The following is a 25,476-nucleotide window of genomic DNA, read 5'->3' on the forward strand; positions in this document are numbered from 1 at the left end:
CTTAAAGCCAGGCCCATGATGCCGGGCAGTCGGTCAGCGGCCAGACTGATTTATGTAATAATGGAGATTGATTTACATGTAACGGAAGCACTGACAGGAGCATTGTGATAATGATAGCTAATGACATAATGCTACGTGGATAAAAACTTACACACGATATTACATTATGGATCCTTAATAACAAAGGAAAACACTTCATCCTGTTCCGGATGTCATGTGAATTATAATTAGTTCAAAAATGCAGAAATTGCTCATCTCTTCCTTCCTTTGGCATATTTTTACTTGATTTCTTCAAGAGTGAAATTGAAGGTGTACACTTGAGGAAAGCAAGCATAACATATATTTACCGCTGGAGTTTAAGCAATTATCATGAGAATACTAATGACTGTGCTCTGATTTTGTATCTTACATGCATGGCAACATAAATATGGAAAAGATTGGCTACAGGTGGTGGAATCCTGGGTTCTTTGTTTCTTGTTCTACTGGCAACTGCAGCATATTGGGTATATGGCGCTCATAGAAAGGAAAAGGAGAATGAATTAAAGCACTCAACTCAAGCAGGTAAAGAGGATTACAAATCAATTCAAGGTGTTGGTGTCAAACCTCGAATAGAGCCCGACTAGGTTCAACACATGGTTTGCTCTGGGTGTTGTTTTCGGTCTCGGTGTCACTGGATGGCTCAAGCCTCAAGAGAAAGAGAGAATAGACATGGCACTAGATAGTTGGGCTTTTATTTAGGAATAAGTTTGGTTTGCACTTAGATCTAACTTATGAACCAAAACAACACCTAGTGAGATGTTCGGTTAAGTTTTTTCTTATGCCTCAAGTGAAGGAGGACTTGGAATCCGTTGTGAAAAGTGTGTTTGCCTAAGTTTGTAAATAGAAATATAATATTAATGAAAGCTAAAAAATAAGTGTAACTATTTCATGATTGAGTCAAGACTATAAACAATCATAAAAAGGGATTCATGAGATGATAAGCCGATTTACATAACTAAAACCTAAATAAATGTCGAAATGTAACCTAAATAAATGTCGAAATGTAAAGAAAACAAAATAATTATAGCAAGATTCATAATCATAACCATTCTAGCACATCATGATCTACAAGTAATAATCTTCCATTCTAAAATGCCATATAACGAAGGGAAAGATAAATGCTAATCATCCTAACACTTAATTCTTATATCTTCCCTTTTTGGCGTCATATTTAACAAGAGAATTATTATTAGCACTCTAAAGATTTAATTATGTACTTTAAACTTTTTACATTTAAAAAGAAAAATATTCTTACAATGAGTGCACAATTAGATTTTTAGATTGCCAATAATAGTTTCTTTTTGTTGTGACATATGTTCTAATACATGTTATGATTGTATAAATCCTAAGTGGAGATAGATTATAAATCCTTTGGGATCTAGAAGATCTTTCCTAATAGACTTTGTATTACTTGGAGAGCAAGTTTTTCTCCTCCTTATTACTATAAATAAATGCACAAGGACTGGGGAATTAACACACAATTCTTCAAGTTTGTTCTCCACTTTCTTTCTCTCCATGCCGCACCCCTCAGTTAAATATAGGCCATAACACATTATCAGCATACTTTTCACGCTGTGCTAAAGAGAATTTATTCATTTTCAATCAGGGGAGTATTACGTTTCAATTCTTTTTAATTCATTAAATTTTGATTTTTCTTCAATTCATATACTTTTATTGATTCAATTTATTTTTCTTATGTTCAACATGATACAAGCTTTGGAGATGGAAAGCCGAAATTGAAGAATTAATTTTCTGCATCAAACCAATTCACCAATATCATCACGCAATCAGGTTCTTTTTATCTTGATATTTGTGTAGCCCTGATAGCATGAACATTCACCATAATGCATAACTCAACTTTACGTTTTTCGAATTTTACATTCTATATAAATTGTGTGTGCATTATACCCATTATTTTAAATTATGTGAATTGATATTGCATGGCATTATATATAGATTAACATTAAACTATATATGCATATACTTGAATTGAATAAAACTTTGACAAAATTTAGGGTTTCGTGACCTCAACCAACGAGCTGCAGGCTTTGAGCTGCGCCGTTATGTGAGACATGAAGCTGTGATGCACTGGAGCACAACTCTACTGCGTTGAGAACCCAAGGAAAACGACGTCGTTTGACATCATCCTCAACCCAAAAAACCTAGCCTCGCCGGAAGCCAAGCCCACAGCTTTGCCGTTCTTTTTCTGGACATCATGACTGCAGTTGTGTCCTTTTTGGGTTTTGCACCGTAGTCTTCGATGACATCCCTTGAATTTCTCATTGAAATTCATCGAAATAAAAAATTTCCCGAATCGAAATAAAAACCACCATGCATCGCACCAAGACTCCGTCGCCAGAAATGATGGCTCCGGATTTCTTCCTTGGTGAACCCACACAACATGGCTAGGATTCTTGATTGGACCAAACTTACGATCCTTTGGGCTTGGATCACCTTGGCCTGTAGTAGGGCTTGCACTCGCGTCCTGCTACGCATTCCTCAGCTCAGTTGGGCTCTACTATTCCTATGTCCACCCACAGGAGAACCCAGTCTGCGTGATTGTTAAGGATCCCTTGCACCTCACTACACTTGATCAGCACCCCTACATGGGCTCTTGTTGATTCGAGCCTCTAGCTCCATTTATTTTTGGTGTGTTTAGGCCTGGCCTCATCGGCCCAAACCAACCCTAGCCCAATTTTTGGGTTTTGGGCTCCCCGGTTCAATTCTTTTAAAAAGCCCATTAGGGCTTTGTTCCACCTTGGGCCACCAATTATATTGCCTATTTTTTTTTAGGCTTTATGGGTTTTAAATTTTTCACCCAACTTTTAATTTTGGCCCGAAGTCTAAATAATTAAATTATAAATTCTATACATATTTGCATATTTTTATTGTTGCATATTTTTGTATATATTGCATTTGTTTGCAGGTATTATGAACTTGACGTTCATACTTCCGAACCTAAAGTTTCGCAAAAGTGCCATAGAAACCTGAAGTTTCTTAACGCACAACAGTCATGTTGAGATCCACAATTCTCCATGCTTAAATCCATTTAAACCAAACTATGTCTTAGAACATGAATGTTCTAACTTTGATATTTATGGAAATTTTATTTCCTAAAACACAAATCACATTTTTGTTTCCGCCATTCAGCTTATTGTCGAACCTTAACAAGTTTGATTTCACTGATTTGGAAGTTTCGAATAAGAAACTACTTTATATGGATACAAGACATGACACCTCGCTTGACTATGATTAGTTGCGAAATCATTGTAGCCAATTATGGTATGGAAGAGCTGAATAAGCCCTTGCCATGATGCATATCAAATGGAAGTACCTCACTGACAAGGATTCCATAGCTCTTTGACTCACTATGGACTGTTTCAAATCATGCAAAGATGAATTCTTGCCCGAAGCAAAATATGATTGAAACCATTACGTCTATGAATGGGTACAATTCTAAAGATTGAAACCACTGCGTCTATGAATGGGTACAATTCTAAAGTTTATATTCGATCGAATTTTAACTGTAAGAAAATCTTTCTCATCTTTGTATATCTAAATTGCTCCTGAAGTAGCAGTATAGAGAGCGGAAGTTACCAAATTCTCAAATCTGATTACTACCACACTTATGAGAGAAAGGTACCCCAGCAATTCAGCTGGGAGTTACCGAACGGTGTAGACCTAGTTTCGACCGGAGTCTACCGAATGGTGATGCCCTGCTTCGGCAGGGATGCATCAAAGGGCATGCTCTACTTCGGCAGAGGTGCACCGAACGGTATTGTTTTGCTTCGGCAGAGAACTACCGAATAGACCCCTCCAACTTCAGCTGGAGCCTACCGAACCTAAATCTGGGTCTATCTCTCTCTCACAATCCCATTTTCAAGTTTGTTTTACAACATATGGTAGAATTAGGCCTGCCAAGAGGTGGTATCACAGCCGAAGCATGATCCTTAACACCTAAAACTTCAAGAATAAGGGGTAGTATTCCCAAACCTCAACCCTACAGAATCTAATTCAATTTTGATGAACTAGATCATTATTTATGCACTTGTATGTGCCTCTACCAATGTCGTTGAGGAGTACCATTACCGTAGTCAATATGTGAGACTGATTTTGTTCCACCTAACAAATTTGGAAGAGAGAAACTTGACATGGAAGGCCTATTGGCCGACCCCCTTGTATATTTGTTTACTTTGTGAACAATTTATTTTGTTCTCGGATTTAAGATTGGTGTTTGGATGTCACTATTATTCTCGAATAAAAGTTAGTTAACGAAAATTACCACATATGACTACAATTAACTCATGCTTAGGTATGTTTTGTGGGGAAGTAGTTGTTTGGTTCTATGCTAACTTCATACCTAATCATCCCTTGACAACCTTTCAAGCTTATCCAACCTGATTGTGGGGCATTACATTGCCTTATATTGTCCAATGGTACTAAATTTACCATAAAGGGAAGCCTTATACTCACTCATTCCGGAAGAACGCCTTTTGTGCTTTAAGGATATTTGAGAACATTATTACCATATTGAAACCAATGTAGAAAATGGAGTAAAATTCCTTCGCATATTACCATATTGCACTTCCTACGAATACAGTCAGAAGCATATTCTAGAGAAGATGGAACGCTTAACGAGTGGATTACACCCATTCAGACCCACTATGTGGTCGGCCAGAAGCTCGTGATTCCAAAAGAATTTTCACTATGGATGTACATTTGGGATATCTAGAATGATCTGTGATGTGCCGTTTTGGGCATCCTCTTACCTGAAGTAAAGATATCATACCTGGAAGCGTATCATGTCTTAGCACCCTCCATCTTTTCTACAAAGGATTCAAAATGGACATTTGTGGACTGATTCAACAACCCTGCGGACCATTTATATACTTTATGGTATTGGTTGATGCTTCTACACGTTGATCACACGTGTGGTTGTTGTCCACAAGCTACATTCTCCACATGGATAGGTAATCCTCATGTCATGCACCAACTTTTCTCCAAAATGTGACTCCATAATTAGTTCATTTTATTTCATATTGATTAGATTGAGTTCAATTACAATGTATATCGTAAGAGGTTTGGGGTGAAACTCAAATATCATATTCTTCATCATCAATGTCTTGTCCATTTATTTGGGGTGAAACCCAGAGATAGATCGACAAGCCTGCGATGAAGAAAAAGCTCATTAAGCTCATGAAAGGTAGGCCATGGCAATCCGTGCAAATGGGCCGATGAGAAGAAAAAAAATAAGACAACCTTTGAATGCTTGATAAGCTAGTCAGTCTACTATAGAGGACCACGTTCATCAATATAAACGTCGAATAATAGTTCACCAATTAAATCTCTTTTTAAGGTAAGAATTTATAATACTATTTCACTTTTATAACTAAGAACTTGATCATCACCTAGCTGACAAAGAACATGTTAGCTCTACGTTAGAACATATTGGGTCTTGAATATCACCCTCAGCCACAGGAGTCTCTTGTGGGCATAGAGAAGGCCTGGGGGGGCATTTGCAGACATTCAACATCTTCTCCAAGCAGCTCGATGACTTTGTGCATCAAAGGGCGATCGGTTGGTTTTATTTGAATGTACCACAATGCGGTTATAACCATCTTTCTGATTACATTGTTTTCCTCCTCTGTTACATTGTCCATCTCCAAGTCATTTCCCACATTATACTGATCATATACCCATAGTGGGAAGTAGATTTGGCTTGAATGCTCTACCGTTGTATTCAAATTCTTCCTTCTGCTTGCCATTTCCATCAACAATATTCCGAAACTATAGACATCGACCTTGTGCGAGACGCCTCCAATATTTTTGTAGAACAATTCAGGAGCAATATCTCCCATTGTCCCCCTCGCTGCTGTCAACGTGACAATGCTATTATCCACAGGGTACAACTTTGCTAGCCCAAAGTCGGAAACCTTTGCTTTGAAGTTCTCATCAAGAACAATATTATGAGGCTTGATATCGAAATGGAGAATTTGCACTGCGCAACCTTGATGTAGATACTCAATCCCTTGAGCCACTCCAAGAGAAATCTCATACATTTTGTTGTAGACAAAGGGATACTTCCTTCTTTGGATAAATGTATTTATCAAGAGAGCCATTAGCCATGAACTCCTATACTAGAGCACGCTTTGATCCCTCAACACAATAACCAACGAGTCGCACCGCATTGACATGGTGAATCCTTCCAATGGTAGCTATTTCACTAATGAAATCTTGGCCATTGGCTTTGGGTTTGCCCAGAACTTTAATTGCTACAAAACGGCCGCTGCGTAACTTTCCTTTAAATACTGAGCCATAGCCTCCTTCGCCCAACTTATCCTTAAACTTGCGAGTCATCTTCTTGATGCCCGAGTAAGAGTACCTTATAGGCATGAAGTTCTTATCGCATTGCAGAAAGTCTTCTATTGTACAATACATTGACAAATGTCTTCTTCGCCATTTATAGTCTTTCTGGAAAAAATAAGCCTGCAAAAAAATATATCACCGAAAGAATCATAAGAAAAGAAACTTATATGTTTCTAAATTACATTTTACTTTGTTTCATTCATGACAAGTTGGAATCTACACACACACACACACACACACACACACACACACACACACACATATACAACTAATAATTCAAGCTTTTCTTACCGATGCCCATCAGTATACCCCATCCACACGCTGCAACAAAATAGCAAAGAGTAAAAGCCAATTATATCAACGGCTATAAGTTTGAAAAGTGAATAAAAATCAAAGACTTGACTACATAAATGCAAGAAATACAAGCTCTGTCTTACCGATGGAATGGAATGGAAACCATCGAGGAAAGTTTCCTGCAATAAATATCATACAAAATTCAGCAACGACAAAACACTAGACTACATAGACAGAAGTTAGCATTTGGAGAGACAGTCCTTGCCATGTTTACTCAGAGTATCACCTACAGTGACAAAAGTGAAAAAATATACACAACATTAGCAATACGACAACGAGTCTTCGTTAGTGTTAAATCATCAAGTTTAGAAACATATCTTTTCAACGAGTCCTACAATTACGCTTTTGGTATATAACCAACAAGTGAATGCCAAATTTCTGAGATGATTTAGTTTATTGCCTGCCATGTTTACTTATAGGGTAATTATTCACAACCTCAATCTTGGGTCACACAACAAATTTTTACTTCATGTTTTTGAACATAGCAATATCATACATTAACTTACGTATCCATTACAACGTTAGACCTCCATCTCCTTATCCATCAATTTGTCTGTTAACTGCTCACGTAAAAGACGCAAGATCCACTATCTCGCCCAACTGAATTGAAAAATTAAATAAATATTAATAAATTAAGAATTTCGAAAACCTTCGCAAACTGCTGCACACTGCTGCACGCTAGTGTGTGAGACTACTCAAAAACCTTAATTTCTTACTGTTTAATTTCTCAATTCAATTGGGCGAGGGAGTGGCTAGCAACTGCAAGGTTAACATTTAACAGACAAATAAATGATAAGAATACATAAGTCTACTATTGCAACGAATTTATAAGTTGATATACGATGTTGCAATATTAAAAAATAAGGTACGAGTTTGTTATGTGATATAATTTACTCTTACTTATAATTCGTTAGAAGAGGATACATGTAACATCCCACATTGTCCAGGGAAGTGGATTATATAAGCCTTCTATGTATATTCTCATCTTTACCTAGTACGAGACCTTTTGAAAGCTCACTGGCTTCGGAGTTCCGATCCTACTTGAATTAAGATTAAAAAACAATAATTGATATCATGTATTATTGTTTTTAATTTCTTTTTTTGCCATTAAATTGAATAAATTAATAGAATCTCAAAAGATTTATTTATTTTTAGCTACCGAAAGGAGTGTCAAAAGACAACAATAAGAAGAAGAAAAATCATTTTCCGTTGAACAAATCAACTATTTATTTATTTAAAAGAATGTGAATGTTGATTGATGCATCTAAATACGAAGAACGATCTTGCAGGGAGACATTCATTAGAAGCCAAAAAAAAAAAGTTGAAATAATTTAGGAAAAAGCATGAAAACCTCATTAAGCGGGACTCATTGACATGATACTTATTAGGCGAGGGTGGTCTATAGCCTTCTCAATTTTCGGCTTTTAGATAAAATAATTTGAAAAAAATTAAATGATATGAATAAATCAATAAGAAGTGTGGAGGTAAAAATGAGTGTGTGGATAACACTATCCAAGTAATATTTTTGTGTTTACTTTCAAGCCTTTAGAGGAATGAGAGTGCAAGTTTGTAAAGCGAATAAGGGATGAAATTTTTAGGAGAAAGGTTCTATTCGTGTGTTTATTTTTAAGTCTTTAGGGGAATGATAGCACAAGTTCGCAATTGGAATAAGGGATGAAAATCTTAGGAGAAAAGTCATATTATTGTGTTTACTTTCCAAGTCTTTTGAGGGAATGAGAGTGGATGTTCGCAATTGGAATAAGGGATGAAATTTTTAGGTGAAAAGTCATATTCTTGTGTTTACCTTCAAGTCTTTAGAGAATGAGAGTGCAAGTTCTCGGAACAAGGGAGGAAATTTTTAGGTGAAAAGTCATATTCTGATGTTTACTTTCAACCAGTCTCTAGGGGAATGAGAGTGCAAGTTCGTATTGGAAAAACAACTAAAAATTTTGGAGAAAAATCATATTCTTGTGTTTGCTTTCAAGTCTTTAGAAGAATGAGAGTGCACGTTTGCAATGGGAATACGGGATGAAATTTTTAGGTGAAAAGTCATTTTCTTGCACTTACTTTCAAGTTTTTAGGGGAATGAGTGTACAAGTTTGTAAATGGAACAAGGGATGAAATTTTTAGGAGAAAAGCTTATTCTTGTGTTTACTTTGAAGTCGTGAAGGGAAGGGGAGTACAAGTTCCCAGTTGAAATAAGGGATGAAATTTTTAGGGGAAACGTTATATTCTTGTGTTTATTTTCAAGTCTTCGAAGAAATGAGTGCAAGTTCGCAATTAGATTAAGGGACGAAAATTCTACATAAGTCAACTTTCTAAGTGGTGGGACTCCAATTGATGTTAATTCATGGAGGGTAAAGCACCCTCCATGAAGCTGCGTTATTGAAAAATATCCAAGAGGAAAAGTCATGCTAAGTTAAAGTCAAGCCCATGATGTCGGGCAGTCGGTCAATGGCAGGACTGACTTGTGTAATAACAGAGACTGGCTTACATGTGACGGTGCATTGTTACGATGATAGCTAATGATACAATGTTACATGGATAAAAACTTACACAAAATATTACATTATTTATCCTTAATTACAAAGGAAAACACTTCATCCTGTCCCGGATTTCATGTGAATTAGAATAAAAGTCCAGAAATGCAGAAAGTTGCTCCTCTCGATTTAAGCAATTATCATGGGAATATTAGTGATTGTACTCTGAGTTTGTATCTTACTGGCAAGGCAACATATATCTGCAAAAGATTGGCTACAGGTGGCAGAATCCTGGGTTCTTTGTTTCTTGTTCTACTGGCAACTACAACATGTCGGGTATATGGCGCTCATGGAAAAGGAAAAGGAGAATGAATTAAGAATTGAAAGATTCTTGGAAGATTACAAAGCAATCAACAGAAGCAGGTAAAGAGGATTACAAATCAATTCAAGGTGTTGGTGTCAAAACTCGAATAGAGCCTGACTAGGTTCAACACATGCTTTGCTCTAGGTGTTGCTTTCGGTCTCGTTGCCACTAGATGGCTCAAGAGAAAGAGAAAATAGGCGTGACATTTAGGAATAAGGTGGGTTTGCGCTTAAATCTAACTTAACCAAAACAAAGATACACCTAGTGAGATTCTGGTTTGATTAAGTTTTTTCTTATGCTTCGATTGAACGAGGACTTCGAATCCATTGTAAAAAGTGTGTTTGCCTAAGTTTGTAAGTGGAAATAATATATTAATTAAAGCAAAAAATTGAGTGTAACCATTTCATGATTGAGTCAAGACAATAAATGTTCATAAAAGGAAATCATGGGTTGATAAGCCGATTTACATAATTGAAACTTAAGAGCTCATTTGGATGTACTTTTAAAATGACTGAAAGCATTTTTTGTGAAAATATTTTTGGAAACAATCCTTAGTAAAAATACTAGTAAATCCTAGAAAAGCACTTAAAGTGCTTCATGGAAGAAGCACATAACTGGTGCTTCTTCTAGAAAGCACTTAAAGTGCTTTTAGAACCCAAAAATATTTTCTCTAAAAGCACTTTCAGTCATTGTTTGGGCTCAAAATAATATTGATGGGCCGAGTTTAGGTTTGTGCTCGGCCCAAAGCTGTGTCAAAATGATATGGGCTGCCTGATGATTCCGGGCCATTTAGCAGGGATGGTCGAGTCCTATCGCAAGAAGAAGTAGTCCAGATAAGTAAAGAGGGTCGAGGAAGTCCTGGTGCAACTAGGATTCTCGACCAGCAATGAATAAAGCCCTGAAGGGGGTGAGTTCAAAGTCTTAGTGGGAGTAGGGTTGTTTGAAGCAAAGTTGGAACGGAGCAAGGACTCCCAATCCAGATAGGGGTTTAATTCGATCTCAAGGAGTTGGTGCTATAAATACAAGAAATCATGCAACAATGAGGACCCTTCAATTCAACATACAATTGCCCTGCGCAAAACCTCTCAAACATCTTGAGATTTTTCCATTTCTTTTTTCTGCCTACACACCTTTAGTTTGGATAAACAGCACTGTGGAGGCAACCGGCGAACACCTTCAGTTTGGATAAACAACACTGTTGCCGTAGAATCAGCCAACCGAGGAACACCTTTAGTTTGGATAAACAGCACTGCGTCAAGGCCGACTGGTTACCTATCCAAGTCTCGGCCGAGAAAGGTTTTCGAATCCTTATTGGCAGGGATCATCTTATTAGCCCTCTCGGCGAAGTAAGGTGTTACGAGTTACGACAGTCGGCGTACCGGACGCCGAGTGATTTTATGATTGGATATTCACAAGTGAGTTTTAGAGTTGGGCATTCTGACGGCCGAACCATGTTCACCATCAAGACATACATCACCTTTGAATATTTGTGTCCGTATAGTCTGGTGTTGATTCGACGTGCTTATACTCTTACGAATATAATCACGGTGACCGAATCGGGCGTCAACGATTTGTGAACTTCGCAGAAGCAGTAGTTTTGTCTTCTGGCTCTAGAACCCAAAGACCGAGAGTGTTCCTTCCTCAGTCGCAGTCGCAAGATTAAGAAGTCAGCAACGCGCTGAACGCGACATCAACGAATTTTACTCCTCAGCCGAGCTCAGCCGACGAGTTGGCACACCCTGCATTCAACTGAATGACGTAGTTAGCTTATTAGTTACTCGGCCTGTGCGCCACGTAGGTTTTGTAATTTTTAGAGTCAACAGTTATTTAAAAAGCACAATCTAACGAGCCCTAAATCAATTTAGAAATGTAAAGAAAACAAAATAATTCTAACAAGATTCATACTCATAACCATTCTAGCACATCATGATCTACAAGTAACAATCTTCCATCCTAAAATGCCATATAACGAAGGGAAGGATAAATGCTAATCATCCTAAAACTTAATTATTATATCTCCCAGTTTAAGGCGTCATATTTAACAAGAGAATTATTATTAGTACTCTAAAAATTTATTTATGCACTTTAAACTTTTTATATTAAAAAGAAAAATATTTTTGCGATGAGTGCAGAATTAGATTTTTAGAGTATCAATAATAGTTTCTTTGAACATTTGATGAGCATAATTGTTCTTAACACTTCAAAATAGTTATTTTTCATTCATTTTCTAAATTATTTTTTGAGAAAATTGTAGCAATGGTTCCTTAACTTTAACCCAATTGGAGCAATTGTTCCTCAACTAAAAATTCATGAACATTGGTCCCTTAACTCATCAAAATGTGTAGCTATAGTACTTTTCGTCAACTCCATCAGAATTAAGTCAAAATAACTCATGTTGGAAGGACCATTGCTACAAGCGAGTTAAAGTTTAGGGACCGTGTTGCTCCAATTGGTTAAAGTGGAGGGACCACTTCTCAAATTGGGTTAAAATTAAGGGACTATTGCTACAATTTTTTTCATTTGGTTTTCTATATTTACCCCTTGATTCAGCCTCATGTGCGCGGCACGCGACTCATTTTGACGAAAGTTTTAATGGAGTTGATGCAAAGGACCATAGCTACCTGTTTTGATGAATTAAGGGACTAATGGTCATGAATTTTTAGTTGAGAGACCATTGCTTCGGTTGAGTTAAAATTGAGGGACCATTACTACAATTTTCTTTTATTTTTCAAAAATGACCATCGTTCGTCTTCATCCTTAAACATTATAATCAACGACTGATGATTGTTCACAACGAGTAAATAGCCGACAGTCATTAATATTCACTTTCACAACATTATTTTTCAAAAATGACAATCATCCGTCTTCATCCTCAAACATATAATCAACGACTGATAATTGTTCGTGACAAGTAAACACTAGAGAGTCATCAACATTCACTTTCACAACATTATCTTTCAAAAATGACAATCATCCGTCTTCATCCTCTAACATTATTATCGACGACTTATAATCGTTCGGGACAAGTAAATAGCGGAAGAGTCTTTAACGAACACTTTCACGACGTGTCTTGGAAGTTGCAACTATCTTGCAATCCCCAACCAAAGTGCTACTACGGTACCAATTAAAAAAACGGTTGTCGCTACGGGATGACAAAATAAATTTTGGAATTTATTAACATTATCTAAAAAAAGGTAATTTTAATAATCCGCAGGTACTGAAACTATTAAAAGAATGCATAATAACTTATTTGGCACTGTACAAGGTATTTAAAATACGGAAAAGAAATATAATTCATGCAATATTTCCAAAGGAAGTGCAAGTGCGCAAAGACACAAAGTTCACGTGATCCACCACTTAGGCCTGACAAACGGGTCGTGTCTGTCGTGTTTGTGTTGTTTTCGTGTAACACCTGTTATCTTAACGGGTCGTGTCGTGTCACACCCGTTATCTTAATGGGTCCTTAACAGGTCGGGTCACTTTACCCAACGGGTAAAGTGACCCGACCCGTTATGACCCGTTAAGAAAAAAATATTTTTTTTTTTAAATTTGCACATACCACACATTACCACATAAATATTACTTCAAAACATTAAAACATTTGTCGTTTAAGTACTATATCTACACTCGAAAATAAGAGCCTAATAAAAAAATAATACATACACTACTAATCTATTACAAATATTAAATGTGCAAGGATATGCAAAATGAAAGAGTTTTTGTTTTCAAGATTGTAAGTCTTTCTCAAAAGTTTACACCTCTATCTACAAAATCTTCAATTTACATCGATCATCATGAAATTGTATTGAAACTTTGGCTTGATCTATTGCCTTGAAGAGTTATGTTGAAGATGTTTTCAGTAAGGTTTTCCACGTCAGAACTCTCTTCCACATAAACTAAGTATAGAAAAACCAAACATTAAAAATCATTCAAATTATGAGAAGTTTACCAAAATAATTATGAAAAGAAATAAAATAATAATACTATACCATATTAAAATATATTAAAATAACCGTTAAATTGTGATTTTTAGTATATAACAGTCGAAAAGCTTTGTCCCGTTACTTGATCTCTGAATGTTTGTTTTTTGTGATTTTTTGTTGATGTGATCTCCAAGCATATACAAACAAGTTTGACGGTTTGGATCGTTGTAATTAGTTTTGGAGAATTCGTATCCCAACAAAACGATAGATTGACTAACACTTAGAGTTTATTTATACTTTCATTAAGTATAACATAAGATTTTGTGGTATCCACTTGTGTAAATATTTTAAATTGAAGATCGAATTCATTTATTGTATTCATATAGGGTCAAGGAGTGTACCTGTAAAAAATCATCAAAATCGGAGTTAAAATAACCGTTAAATCGTGATTTTTCGTTTATAACCGTCAAAAAGCTTTGTCTCGTTACTTGATCTCTGAATGTTTGTTTTTTGTGATTTTTTGTTGATCTGATCTCCAAGCATATACAAATAAGTTTGACGGTTTGGATCGTTGAAATTTGTTTTGGAGAATTCTTATCCCATCAAAACGATAGATTGACTAACACTTAAGAGTTTATTTATACTTCCATTAAGTATAACATAAGATTTTGTGGTATCCACTTGTGTAAATATTTTAAATTGAAGATCGAATTCATTCATTGTATTCATATAGGGTCAAGGAGTGTAGCTATAAAAAATCATCAAAATCGGAGTTAAAATAACCGTTAAATCGTGATTTTTTGTTTATAACCGTCGAAAAGCTTTGTCCCGTTACTTGATCTCTGAATGTTTTTTTTTTGTGATTTTTTGCTGATGTGATCTCCAAGCATATACAAACAAGTTTGACGGTTTAGATCGTTGCAACTAGTTTTGGAGAATTCGTATCCCATCAAAACGATAGATTGACTAACACTTAGAGTTTATTTATACTTTCATTAAGTATAACATAAAATTTTGTGGTATCCACTTGTGTAAATATTTTAAATTGAAGATCGAATTCATTCATTGTATTCATATAGGGTCAAGGAGTGTAGCTGTGAAAAATCATCAAAATTAGAGTTAAAATAACTGTTAAATCGTGATTTTTCGTTTATAACCGTTGAAAAGCTTTGTCATGTTACTTGATCTCTGAATGTTTGTTTTTTGTGATTTTTTGCTGATGTGATCTCAAAGCATATACAAACAAGTTTGACGGTTAGGATCGTTGAAATTAGTTTAAGAGAATTCGTATCCCATAAAAACAATAGATTAACTAACACTTAGAGTTTATTTATACTTTCATCAAGTATAACATAAGATTTTGTAGTATCCACTTGTGTAAATATTTTAAATTGAAGATCGAATTCATTCATTGTATTCATATAGGGTCAAGGAGTGTAGCTATAAAAAATCATGAAAATCGAAGTTAAAATAACCGTTAAATCGTGATTTTTCATTTATAACCGTCGAAAAGCTTTGTCACGTTACTTGATCTCTGAATGTTTGTTTTTTGTGATTTTTTTGTGATGTGATCTCAAAGCATATACAAACAAGTTTGACGGTTGGGATCGTTCAAATTAGTTTCGGAGAATTCGTACCCCATCAAGTTCCAATGGTGTATATAGATATATATATATATATTTATTTATTTATTAAGTAGATTTAAATCTATTTATTTTGTACGTATAATTGACTGGTACACGGAGTAGTACATTATGTGTGTCATTAAAAAAATAGTGAGATATGTCATATGTGTGATAAAAAGTTAATAACTTAAAAAAAGAAAAAAAAATTTCTCACCACTTCTATTAATTTTCATTTTTCTCTCTCTTTTTTGTTTCCTTTTCAACTTTTCTTATAATTTTTATTTTTCCCTCCAGCAACTTTCCTTAATTCCCTCACTTTTTTGTTTCATTTTCAACTTTTCTTATCATTTTCATTTTCCCTCCATTTTTCTTCAAAAAGGGCGGCAGGAATGGAATGGAATCAAATCAATGGATGCATCATGCATCATGCATATTAATTAATAATTATTATAATTTTTATAAAATCTAATTCAAAATTTAATATATATATAATTATATAATTATTATAGATAGTTAATATTTTGGGGGTATAATTATTAGAGTATATATAATTATTATAATTATTATAGACTTTATAGTTAATTTAATATATATATATATATTTTTTTTTTATTATAGTTTTTAAGGGTATAAAATTGTCAAATTAATGTATATAATTATTACAGTATTTTTTTAGGGTTATAAAATTATAAAAATAATATTCTGCTTATCGTGTATCGTGTTACCCACGTGTATACTCGAATCAACCTGTTATCTTAACAGGTGCTTATCGGGTTACCCGATAACGACCCGATTCGTTATCGTGTCGACCCGAACACCTGTTAATTTCGTATCGCGTCGTGTAGGGTTATCGGATCGTGTCGTGTAGGGTTATCGGATCGTGCTAGGAATTGCCAGGCCTATCCACCACCACACATCAGGACACACCCAAATCTCGTGCCCTTGATCTACCCAAGTCCACGCTCTCAGCACGTGCGACACGTGCCACAACTCAAGCCCAAACCGTGAGACGCACATGTGTTCCGCGTGGTTTCACTTGCTCACCTCACACACATTCTGCACCCCCACACGCCTCGTTCGTGCCAGCAAATTCCCCCAAACACGCTCGCACCTCGCACGCGTGGTAATCCCCCGAGCGTGAGCGCCCCCTCCTCGCATGCTCGCACGCCTCTCCTTCCCCATCCCTCTCCCGCCCGACAGGACCCGCCCGTTTCCGCCCCCCTCCCTCCGTCTTCCCCTTCGGAGCCCCGCCCTACTCCTCGTGAGACGACGCCGTACTATTTATTTCCGGCCGCCGGAAAATTCGGGCACAGATTCCGGTGAAGCAGCTAGGGCTTCTGAAAGGGGGAAGAGAAGATGGATCGGGTAGAAAATGGGACTGGGAGCTCTGAGAGAGGGCGATGAGGTGGAATTCGAGGAGAAAATGGAGAATTCCGGCCAAGGTGGAGTCAAATGCTAGAATTCGGCCGTCCCAGCTGGTTTTAGAAGGTAATTCAGTGCATGGAAAAGTTTTACTTTTTGGTCATGTTTGGCTTCTGAGAAAATTTAAAAGCTTTCTCGTTTGTGACTTGTGTGGAAAGTAATAGAGAATAAGCGCCTTGTTTGGCTGCTGAGAAAATTTGAGCAGAAGTCAACCTCATTAGAGCCAAATAGGTGTAAACAGTCAATTTAGTAGGATCTGTGTCTCTGTAATTTTGAACTGTACTAGAATTATTAATGTGAGATATGTCTAATTTTCGGAGTTTCGATTTTTAACAGAAAATTGAGCAGGACCGTATCTGCGTTGTTGAGAAAAATCTACTCCTTCAAGTGGTTATGTGGGAAATTAAGCAGTGATGGTTTCTACATTCATGATAGAAGGATCAAGTAGCTAAGATAATCAGGAGGTTTAAAGCGTAGGATAAACGAATAAGGAGATTATGGAAACGGGTCTTCAGAAGTTAATCACAAGTGAAGAAGATGATGATGAAGTCGGTTGGTGTTGATGGTGTTATGGTTGATTGCTGGTGGGGAATTGTAGAGGCACACAGTCCGCAGGGATATAATTGGAGTAGCTACAAGAAACTATTCCAAATTGTGCGCGTTCTTAACCTTAAGTTACAGGTGAGTGGTATATACTTATACTAGCATTTTCTTTTTTCTCGTTGCTTGTGTATTACAATTTTTCCCTTCATCGTTTGTTTCTTGTTTCCTTTCAGTAGTCATGTCAATTGCCGTGCCGAATTTCAGATTTTTAGTTTTTACAGATGTTAACCTGCACTAATCTGATAATTTCGGTTTTTTCTTTCTTTTAGAACTGATAATGTTAAGTATCCTTGTACAATGAATGATTCTGGAAGTATCACGTTTGTCTCCGACATGATGCACTTTTGTTGCTGTAGGACATAAATCTGTTACTTAAATAGATTAAACCGCTTTGTGAAGTTAAACTTGGGAATCAAATTTCATCATACTGTTGATCCTTAAAGTTGTAAACATATACTGTTTAACATGGCCAAAAAAATGGTCTTGGAAACTTTTTTAATTGGTCTTGGAAACTTATTTGACCTTTGTTGATACGTGACGTATTTTTTCATTTTTAGAGTTAAATTTTGTCAGTCAAAATACATGTTCTGAAACAGTTGAGAAGGCTTTGATTTGGACAGATAATCATTCAGGGTGATTTGTACCAAGCTTTCCTTTCTTAATTGGTTGTCTTCAGTTAATGACTGGCTATTGTATTTTTTTTTTTTTTTCGAACAAACGATATTATCTATACACTAAGGGGAGGGGTGGGCTTGGCCTCACAAGCTCATTAAGCTCGTGAAAGGTAGGCCATGGCAATCCGTGCAAATGGGCAGATGAGAAGAACAAAAATAAGAAAACCTTTAACTGCTTGATAAGCTAGTCAGTCTACTATGGAGGACCAGGTTCTTCAATATAAACCTCGAATAATAGTTCTTCACTAATTAAATCTCTTTTTAAAGTAAGAATTTATAATACATTATTTCACTTTTATAACTAAGAACTTGATCATCACCTAGCTGCCAAAGAACATGTTATCTCTTCGTTTGAACATGTTGGGTCTTGAATGTCACCCACAACCACAGGAGTCTCTTGTGGGCATAGAGAAGGCCTGGGGGGCATTTGCAGGCATTCAACATCTCCTCCAAGCATCTCGATGACTTTGTGCATCGAAGGGCAATCAGTTGGAAAATTTTACTTTTTAAGTTATTAAAATTTTAACACATATATCATACAATTTATATAATGACACGTGATGTATCATTCTGTGTACCGATCATACTAAAAAATCTCTCGTTCACAGTTGTTGATTGTCTGGATAAATATGACTTTCTTTTTTAACTCATTTAGTTTCGGCTTCAAACCCTCTTTCTCCTTAATTAGCAGTATTTTCTAAGTAATATTAGTAGTCAACTCACAAAAGAATAGCAATCACATGGCGATAAATACATAATCCAAATGACGGTGTACCCTGATTATCTTTTTCTTCGTTTTCACACCCTCCCACATGTCACATGTGTCTTTGTCTTGAGCTTTTTTTTTTTTGAAAAGCTGGCTCCAATTAAACAGGCCAAAGCCAAACAGCAAACAGAAGCTCACCGAGAGCAAGCAACAGCGAAAACACAACAAAAACAGAGGAGGAGGAACAAACCACCGACCTAGCCTAAAGCCACAGTCTCCCCCTTCCCCTGCAAAACAAAAATTAAGGGGGGCAAGGCAACCCATCCTTATTTAAAACATGGACCAACGAAGATGGAGGGAGATTTACCCAAGTAACATCGCACATCTCCGGATTACTTCTCGACGCCAACACATGCGCCGCCAAATTGGCCGATCTTGGGACCCAAGACCAGCGACAGTCCTGAAAGTCCCCCCTAAGGCGTAAAGCCTTTGAAATAACAGGGAAAGCCTCCCAGCTGCCTCCCAAATGCCCCTTTGCTAAATGAAGGATGCTCTCCTTAGAATCGGACTCCACAATAATGCATTCTAACTCCAACTCTTTGGCCAGCTCACACCCCTGCAGGATCGCGGCAGCCTCAGCAGCAGCCACACAAGGAGCCCCAACCCGACCACGTTTAGCTACCACAAACATCCTCGCATGATCCCTGATAACCACACCAGCATAACCACATTTGGAACTAGCACTCCAACTCGCATCCACATTCACCTTCACAAAAGGATGGTCTGGGGAACCCCAGCAAGCAGGAGGACCAGAGAAGACCGGTTCCTCAAAGGACGAGGGGCGGAAACATCAGTCGCCTCCAAAAACCCATTCACCGAAGTCGTAATAGCCATGATGACACGATTCGGAGAGATACCCATGTTATCATACACAAAACTACACCTGTTTTTCCAGATGTGCCAGCAAGTGAACGCCACGATCATCAATATCCTAGCCTTCTCTTCTTTTGAGCCCATCCCCGCCTCAAGGAAGGACAACACCCAGGCAGGAAGATTCGAAATATTGGCTCTAATCACCCGATAATTCAACGGGCCACCAAACCAGATCGGTTCGACCCACGGGCACAGAAGGAGCATATGCTCAACAGATTCATCCTGGTGAAAACAAATAGGACAACACGGGGAAGGGGAACAACGGCGTCTGAACAAATTCTCCATCGTGGCCAAACCTCGATTCAAAGCCCTCCACATAAAGTTACGGACCTTCGGAGGAGTCTTCAAATGCCAAATACTCTTCCACACCTGGATCGGGGTGACAGAGGAAGACGAGGAGGCCCCACCAACAAGGGAGCACGAGCTAGCATGCTTCCAATGATATCCAGATTTCACAGAGTACTCCCCATTCCTTGAAGCCGGCCAAATCATCCTATCTTCACGGCGCCTATCTCCAATGGGAGTGTCCAGAATGGCCCCGAAATCCACTAAAGAAATAAAAGGCCTAATGGCCTCAATATTCCAAGATCCGGAATCATTATTAATCACTGCATCCACCCGCATATTCCGAGACACTCTCACATCTCCAATAACCGTAGGTTTCCCAGCAGGGATAGACGGCAACCATCTATCCTGCCATAACCTAATACTTCTCCCATTCATTATTTGCCAATGAGCACCTTTCAGAAGGATCTCACGCCCAACTAGGAGACTAGACCAACCCCAAGACGCTCTGCCCCCCAAAGTAGCATCCATGAAAGAGCAGTGTGGGAAATAACGGGCCTTTAGCAGCTGCGCCCATAGCGAGTTTGGTTCATGAATCAATCTCCAACACTGTTTTGCAAGCAGAGCATCGTTAAAATCTTGAAAATTTCGGAACCCCATACCACCCTCATGTTTCGGATACCCCAAGCGGCCCCGAGAAACCCAGTGGATGCTTTTCTCCCCCCCCCGTGCTTTCCCCACCAAAACTCAGCTATTAAAGCATCAAATTCCGAACATAGAGTAGAAGGAAACTTAAAGATATGCATTGGATAGGCAGGGATTGCTTGAATCACCGCCTTAATCAAAATTTCTTTCCCTGCTTGTGAGAGCGTGCATTGTTTCCACCCCTGAACTTTTTCTAAGATTCGACCTTTCACGAAAGCAAGCCCCTGCTTTTTAGAACGACCCCAAAAAGAAGGAAGACCAAGGTACTTTCCCGGATCCTGCACCAAAGACATACCAACGATGTGACTAAGCTCAACTGACAAGCTCCTAGGCACGTTTGCCCCAAAGAACATACACGACTTCTGATAGTTCACCAGTTGGCCAGACGTTGTACAATACTCATCTAATATCCGCAACAGGCAATCACAATTTTGTCTATCAGCACGCATAAAAATCAAAGTATCGTCCGCAAAAAACAAGTGAGAGATAATCGGGCACCCGTAGTTCAGTTGGATTCCCGTGAGCCGCCCCATTTCCCCCGCCTGATGAATCATCCTTGCCAACACCTCACCAACAAGGATGAAAAGGTACGGAGATAAAGGGTCTCCCTGCCGGAGGCCCCTGGAAGGGAGGAAATGCCTCCCTGGCTGCCCATTCAGAATAATAGCAAATTCTACAGTTTTTACACAGCCCATCACCAAATTCCTCCAATGGGGACAGAAGCCCAGCTTTTCCATGACTGCCTCAAGGAAATCCCATTCGACCCTGTCGTAGGCTTTGTGCATATCAAGCTTCACTCCCATCTCAAACTTCCTCTTTGCCTTTCTTAGTTTCAGAAAATGGAACATCTCATGAGCAATTCCAATATTATCTTGGATTTGTCTTCCCATCACGAATCGTCTCAAAGATTCTGGCGAATCGTCTCAAGCCTCTTCTATCGAAGGTTATCTCCTTTGTCTTGAGCTTTGATAAACAGGATGTGCCTCAAATGAATCAGTCCCGAGCTGAAAGGGGTTTGGAATTTTGCCTTGCATGCATGGTGCCTTTCTTGGACCTTTTCGTCTTTGTCTTCGTCTTCATCCTCTGCTGTTCTGCTTTTCATTTGCTATATACTCGTCCCTTTGTTTTCTACTTCCCTGTTCAGAGGAAGAAAACATAAGACAACAACAATAAAAATCAAAACCCAGTCACGGGCTCGTATAGAAGGATTCTGTCTTGCTACTTTTATTAGCAAAATAATAAGAATATTAATAACGACCCTATGTCCTATATTTTGAATTTTTGTTGAAGGAATATTATACACAAGAAAATAATAAAGAGATCATTTATTTAGACCACATGTCACCAACAAAAATTAAAATCGTTGAACAAGCACTTAAGTAATACTTCAATCATCAACATCAATGTTATGTGGTTTACAAAATATGCTTTAAGTAAATGATTTACCTAACATTACTTATACACATATAGAAGAGCGCTCAATACTCAAGTATTACCTAGTTAGTAGTTTAATATAGCATTAACAACTGGTTTAGGTCAAATATTTTTATAATTTGAACCCACCTCTGGTCCAACATAAATAATAAATTAAAAAACACAATAGCCGAATTTAAGAAAATAAATAAAACCAAAATTTATGAAAATTTTGATTAAAAGAACTTCAATGCAAAATTTATACTTTTATGTCACATCCCGGTCCGGGCGGGACCACTTCCCGGGCCCGCTCCACCACCGTTACACGATATTGTCCGCTTTGGGTCCCGACCACGCCCTCACGGTTTTGTTTCTGGGAACTCAGACAAAAACTTCCCGATGGGTCACCCATCCTGGGAATGCTCTCGCGCGCTACTCGCTTAACTTCGAAGTTCCTATGGAACCCGAAGCCAGTGAGCTCCCAAAAGGCCTCGTGCTAGGTAGAGAGGGGAATATACATTTAAGGATCACTCCCCTGGGCGATATGGGATGTCACATTTATATTTGCTCATTTGTTATGCGAATATTTGTAAATTTGTGGGGTTTGAAAAATGAGAAAACGGATCTTGGGGACATGTTGGAATAATCCAACCTCGATCTTGGCAGATGTTTTGCGTAAGGAGTCCACCCCTACACGTAAACGATGGTCACTTAATTATTATGAGTAGAACGTCTCAAGTTCATCTCATATTGATGGTTAGCTCGATACCTTTTTAATGTTATATAATTATGTGATTTAATGTAAATTGCGCCCTTTGTACTTAATAATGGCAAATTGTACATAAAAAGAACTCATGTTCGTTATGGTGCCTTATGCAATGTGGGAGATTAATGGGTATTGTGGTTGTTAGTTAAGGTATCTAATAAATATTTCAAGCACGAAGATATATAGACTCAACAAACAAGAACACGACTAATGAACTATTCAAGTAATACAAAACAACTACTAAAACGCTACAAATGCATTATAAAATCACTAAAAGGACTTTCAAAATGATATTCTTCTAAGAATCATTTGAAAGACCGCTTGCATCTTGACATTTTAAAGTTCTTTTATCTTGTTGTTGTAGTGCAGTTCTAACTATTCTAGCTTATGTTTCATGAAATTTAAAATTATCTTGACCAAAACATAGTGTAATTTTTTTCTTAAAACAAATGGATTTTCTACATTAAATTAATCTAAATAACAAGAAGAGAGATTCGTACTTGAGTGCAAATGAGAGAACATACTGTTTTTTCACTTGGGGCTATTTGATAACCATTTTGTTTTCAGTTTTTATTTTCACTTTTTTGAAAATTGAAATCTTGCTTGGTCAACTACTTTTAGTTTTCATACAAAAAAGTGAAAACTCAAGGTCAAATTTTGAAAACTCAAGATAGTAGTTCTAAGTTTTCAATTTTCATTTGAAAAATAAAACATGAAAATAATTACCAAACAAGATTTTAATTTTTAATTTTCAAAAAATGAAAATAAAAACTATAAACATAATAGTTATTAAATCACCCTTAGCTAACTTCAGGTTAGATGAAGAGATTGAATGCGAATGACAAAGTTATTAATGTGGGATAAGTTACAAAAGTAAAAGAGCCATCTCTATTACATTGGTTATTAAATGATCCTTAGCTAACTTCGGTGAGGCTATCCTCGTCCGATTGCTCAATCGAGTATTGTAGGGCCCACGAGTAGCCTGACTAATTTGGTTGGGGTGGCGGCGGATTCATTTCCATCTAATTCATCAAGTTCGAGATCCTGATCGTTGAAATTTGATCCAACGGCTACAAATAGAGAACTCTTTTAAAAATTATAATAACTGTAGCCGTTGGATCAAATTTCAACGGTCCGGATTAGGTGGAAAGAGATCCGGAGAGGATCCCTTTCTAGGTGGAGAGATTTTTTCTAATTTTGGGGATTTGAATTGCCCAATTGTCCAAGAAAATTGGGATCTAGTGGACTTGCTCTTATAGGGTAGAAATGCACTCATGCAATTACTATTTAAGAAAGGCAATGATTATCTATTGCCCAAGAAATTGGGATGGAGTGGACTTGCTCTTATAGGATGAAGATGCACTCGGGCAATTACTATTCACAAATGCAATAACTTCCTATTGCCCAATTAATTGGGAAATTATTGCCTTATGGGGTGGAGTTGCTCTTATGGCTTCAATGTGCATATCGTTATTCTAATTTGAAACTTCTCTGTGACGTCGAGTTTTTGCATCAACATTATGAGAAATATTCCAGTGTACATAAAACATAGTCCAGTACACTAAGTGTTATAATATAATTGATTAGAAATATTTTTTTAAGTCTCAAATTAATTATATTATTGCATTTGGTGTACGAACCGTATGTTCTGCAGATGAAAATTTTCTGCAACACCACATACAATGGAACTTAATAATTGCCTTGCGCAAGGCCCACACCTGTAAGCTTCTATAGTTCTTTTTAATATTTTATTTTTTTTAATTTTAATTTTGATTATACAGGGTGACACTAACTTCAAAAAGAAGATAGTAGGAAGGCCCATTTAGATGACTCGACATGTTTTGGTTCAATTTTAGATCATCAAATTCCAAACCCATTTGGTTTGAGTTACTGGCAATGGACTATAAAGCAAGCTTTTGTGATCTCCTATTGGGCCTAGAATTATTCATTTGAATGAAATTTTAGGGAATCTTGATGAAAAGTTTCTAGTACTGTTCACTTTAACGAAAAACCATATTTTTACATTAAAAAGTCAATTTAGGTACTATTCATTTTATCCTTTATTTTGTCCTTATTGTTAAAACTCAAAGTTTTCAAGGACTTTTCATTAGTTTTCTTTAAATTTTATCGTTCAAAATCGTTAGTCATAAAAGCGTGTGCTTTCAATTTCAATTTAAAATTAAAATTAAAATCAAGCATGAAATATCAATCGTTATTAAATCAAACAACACCCTATCAACTAAGATAACATCGAAATTGACAATTTTTCGAAACTTCGAATATTCCAAGTATTCCCAAACTAGAAAGATTGTTTGACACAAGACATTTTGGATTGGAAATCGGAATTCTTGTTTCAATTTGATCCGTCCGAAATCACCCAAGTCTAGCTGCTAACGAAATTAAAAATTTAGATGGGAACCTCCACGTAGATTGCAGCTGAAGATCAATTTTGATGGTTCAGTTATTAGCTCCAAGGCGTCAATTGGATTTGATATCAGACATAAAGTTGATATGCCTATTGTTGCTAGAGCAAGAAACCTGGAAGAGAATAACAGTTCTACAGCTGTGGCTTTAGCATTGAGGGATCCTCGTTGGTTGGCTAAAGGAAAGGGTTTCAGGAACGTTTGTGTGTAAGGTGATTCTAAACTAGTCATTGGTGCTGTTACAAGCTTTTGCTCAACTCCTTGGAAACCGAGGAATATTGTAGAAGACATCAAGTGGTTGAGAACTTATTTTGACTCCATTCACGTTTACAGGAAGACAAATTTCTTGGCAGATGCAATCACTAGCTCTGATTTTAAATTTTCATGTCTGGGAT

General features: G+C 37.1%; 1 protein-coding gene and 1 pseudogene across 2 annotated transcripts in view; one reads left to right on the plus strand and one right to left on the minus strand.

Moving 5' to 3' along the window:
• Nucleotides 1–5,443: 5,443 nt before the first annotated feature.
• Nucleotides 5,444–6,396, minus strand: LOC125469054 (annotated as a pseudogene).
• A 9,950-nt stretch (nucleotides 6,397–16,346) lies between these two features.
• LOC125469091 (beta-amylase 2, chloroplastic-like) overlaps nucleotides 16,347–25,476 on the plus strand; it is a 46,494-nt gene continuing 37,364 nt past the window's right edge. Inside the window, exons 1-2 of one of the 2 annotated variants that reach the window (XM_048566020.1) lie at nucleotides 16,347–16,639; nucleotides 16,910–17,254. In XM_048566020.1, the coding sequence (XP_048421977.1) occupies nucleotides 17,111–17,254 (144 nt within the window). In that variant the 5' untranslated portion in view covers nucleotides 16,347–16,639; nucleotides 16,910–17,110. The remainder of the gene's footprint in view (nucleotides 16,640–16,909; nucleotides 17,255–25,476) is intronic. The other variant, XM_048566019.1, reaches the window with a different exon arrangement.

Source organism: the organism of the source record quoted next, unplaced genomic scaffold (genome assembly GCF_019419815.1).
Source record: "Pyrus x bretschneideri cultivar Hongxiangsu unplaced genomic scaffold, Pyrus_bretschneideri_v1 Contig40, whole genome shotgun sequence".
In the NCBI taxonomy this organism is placed as follows: Eukaryota; Viridiplantae; Streptophyta; class Magnoliopsida; order Rosales; family Rosaceae; genus Pyrus; species Pyrus x bretschneideri.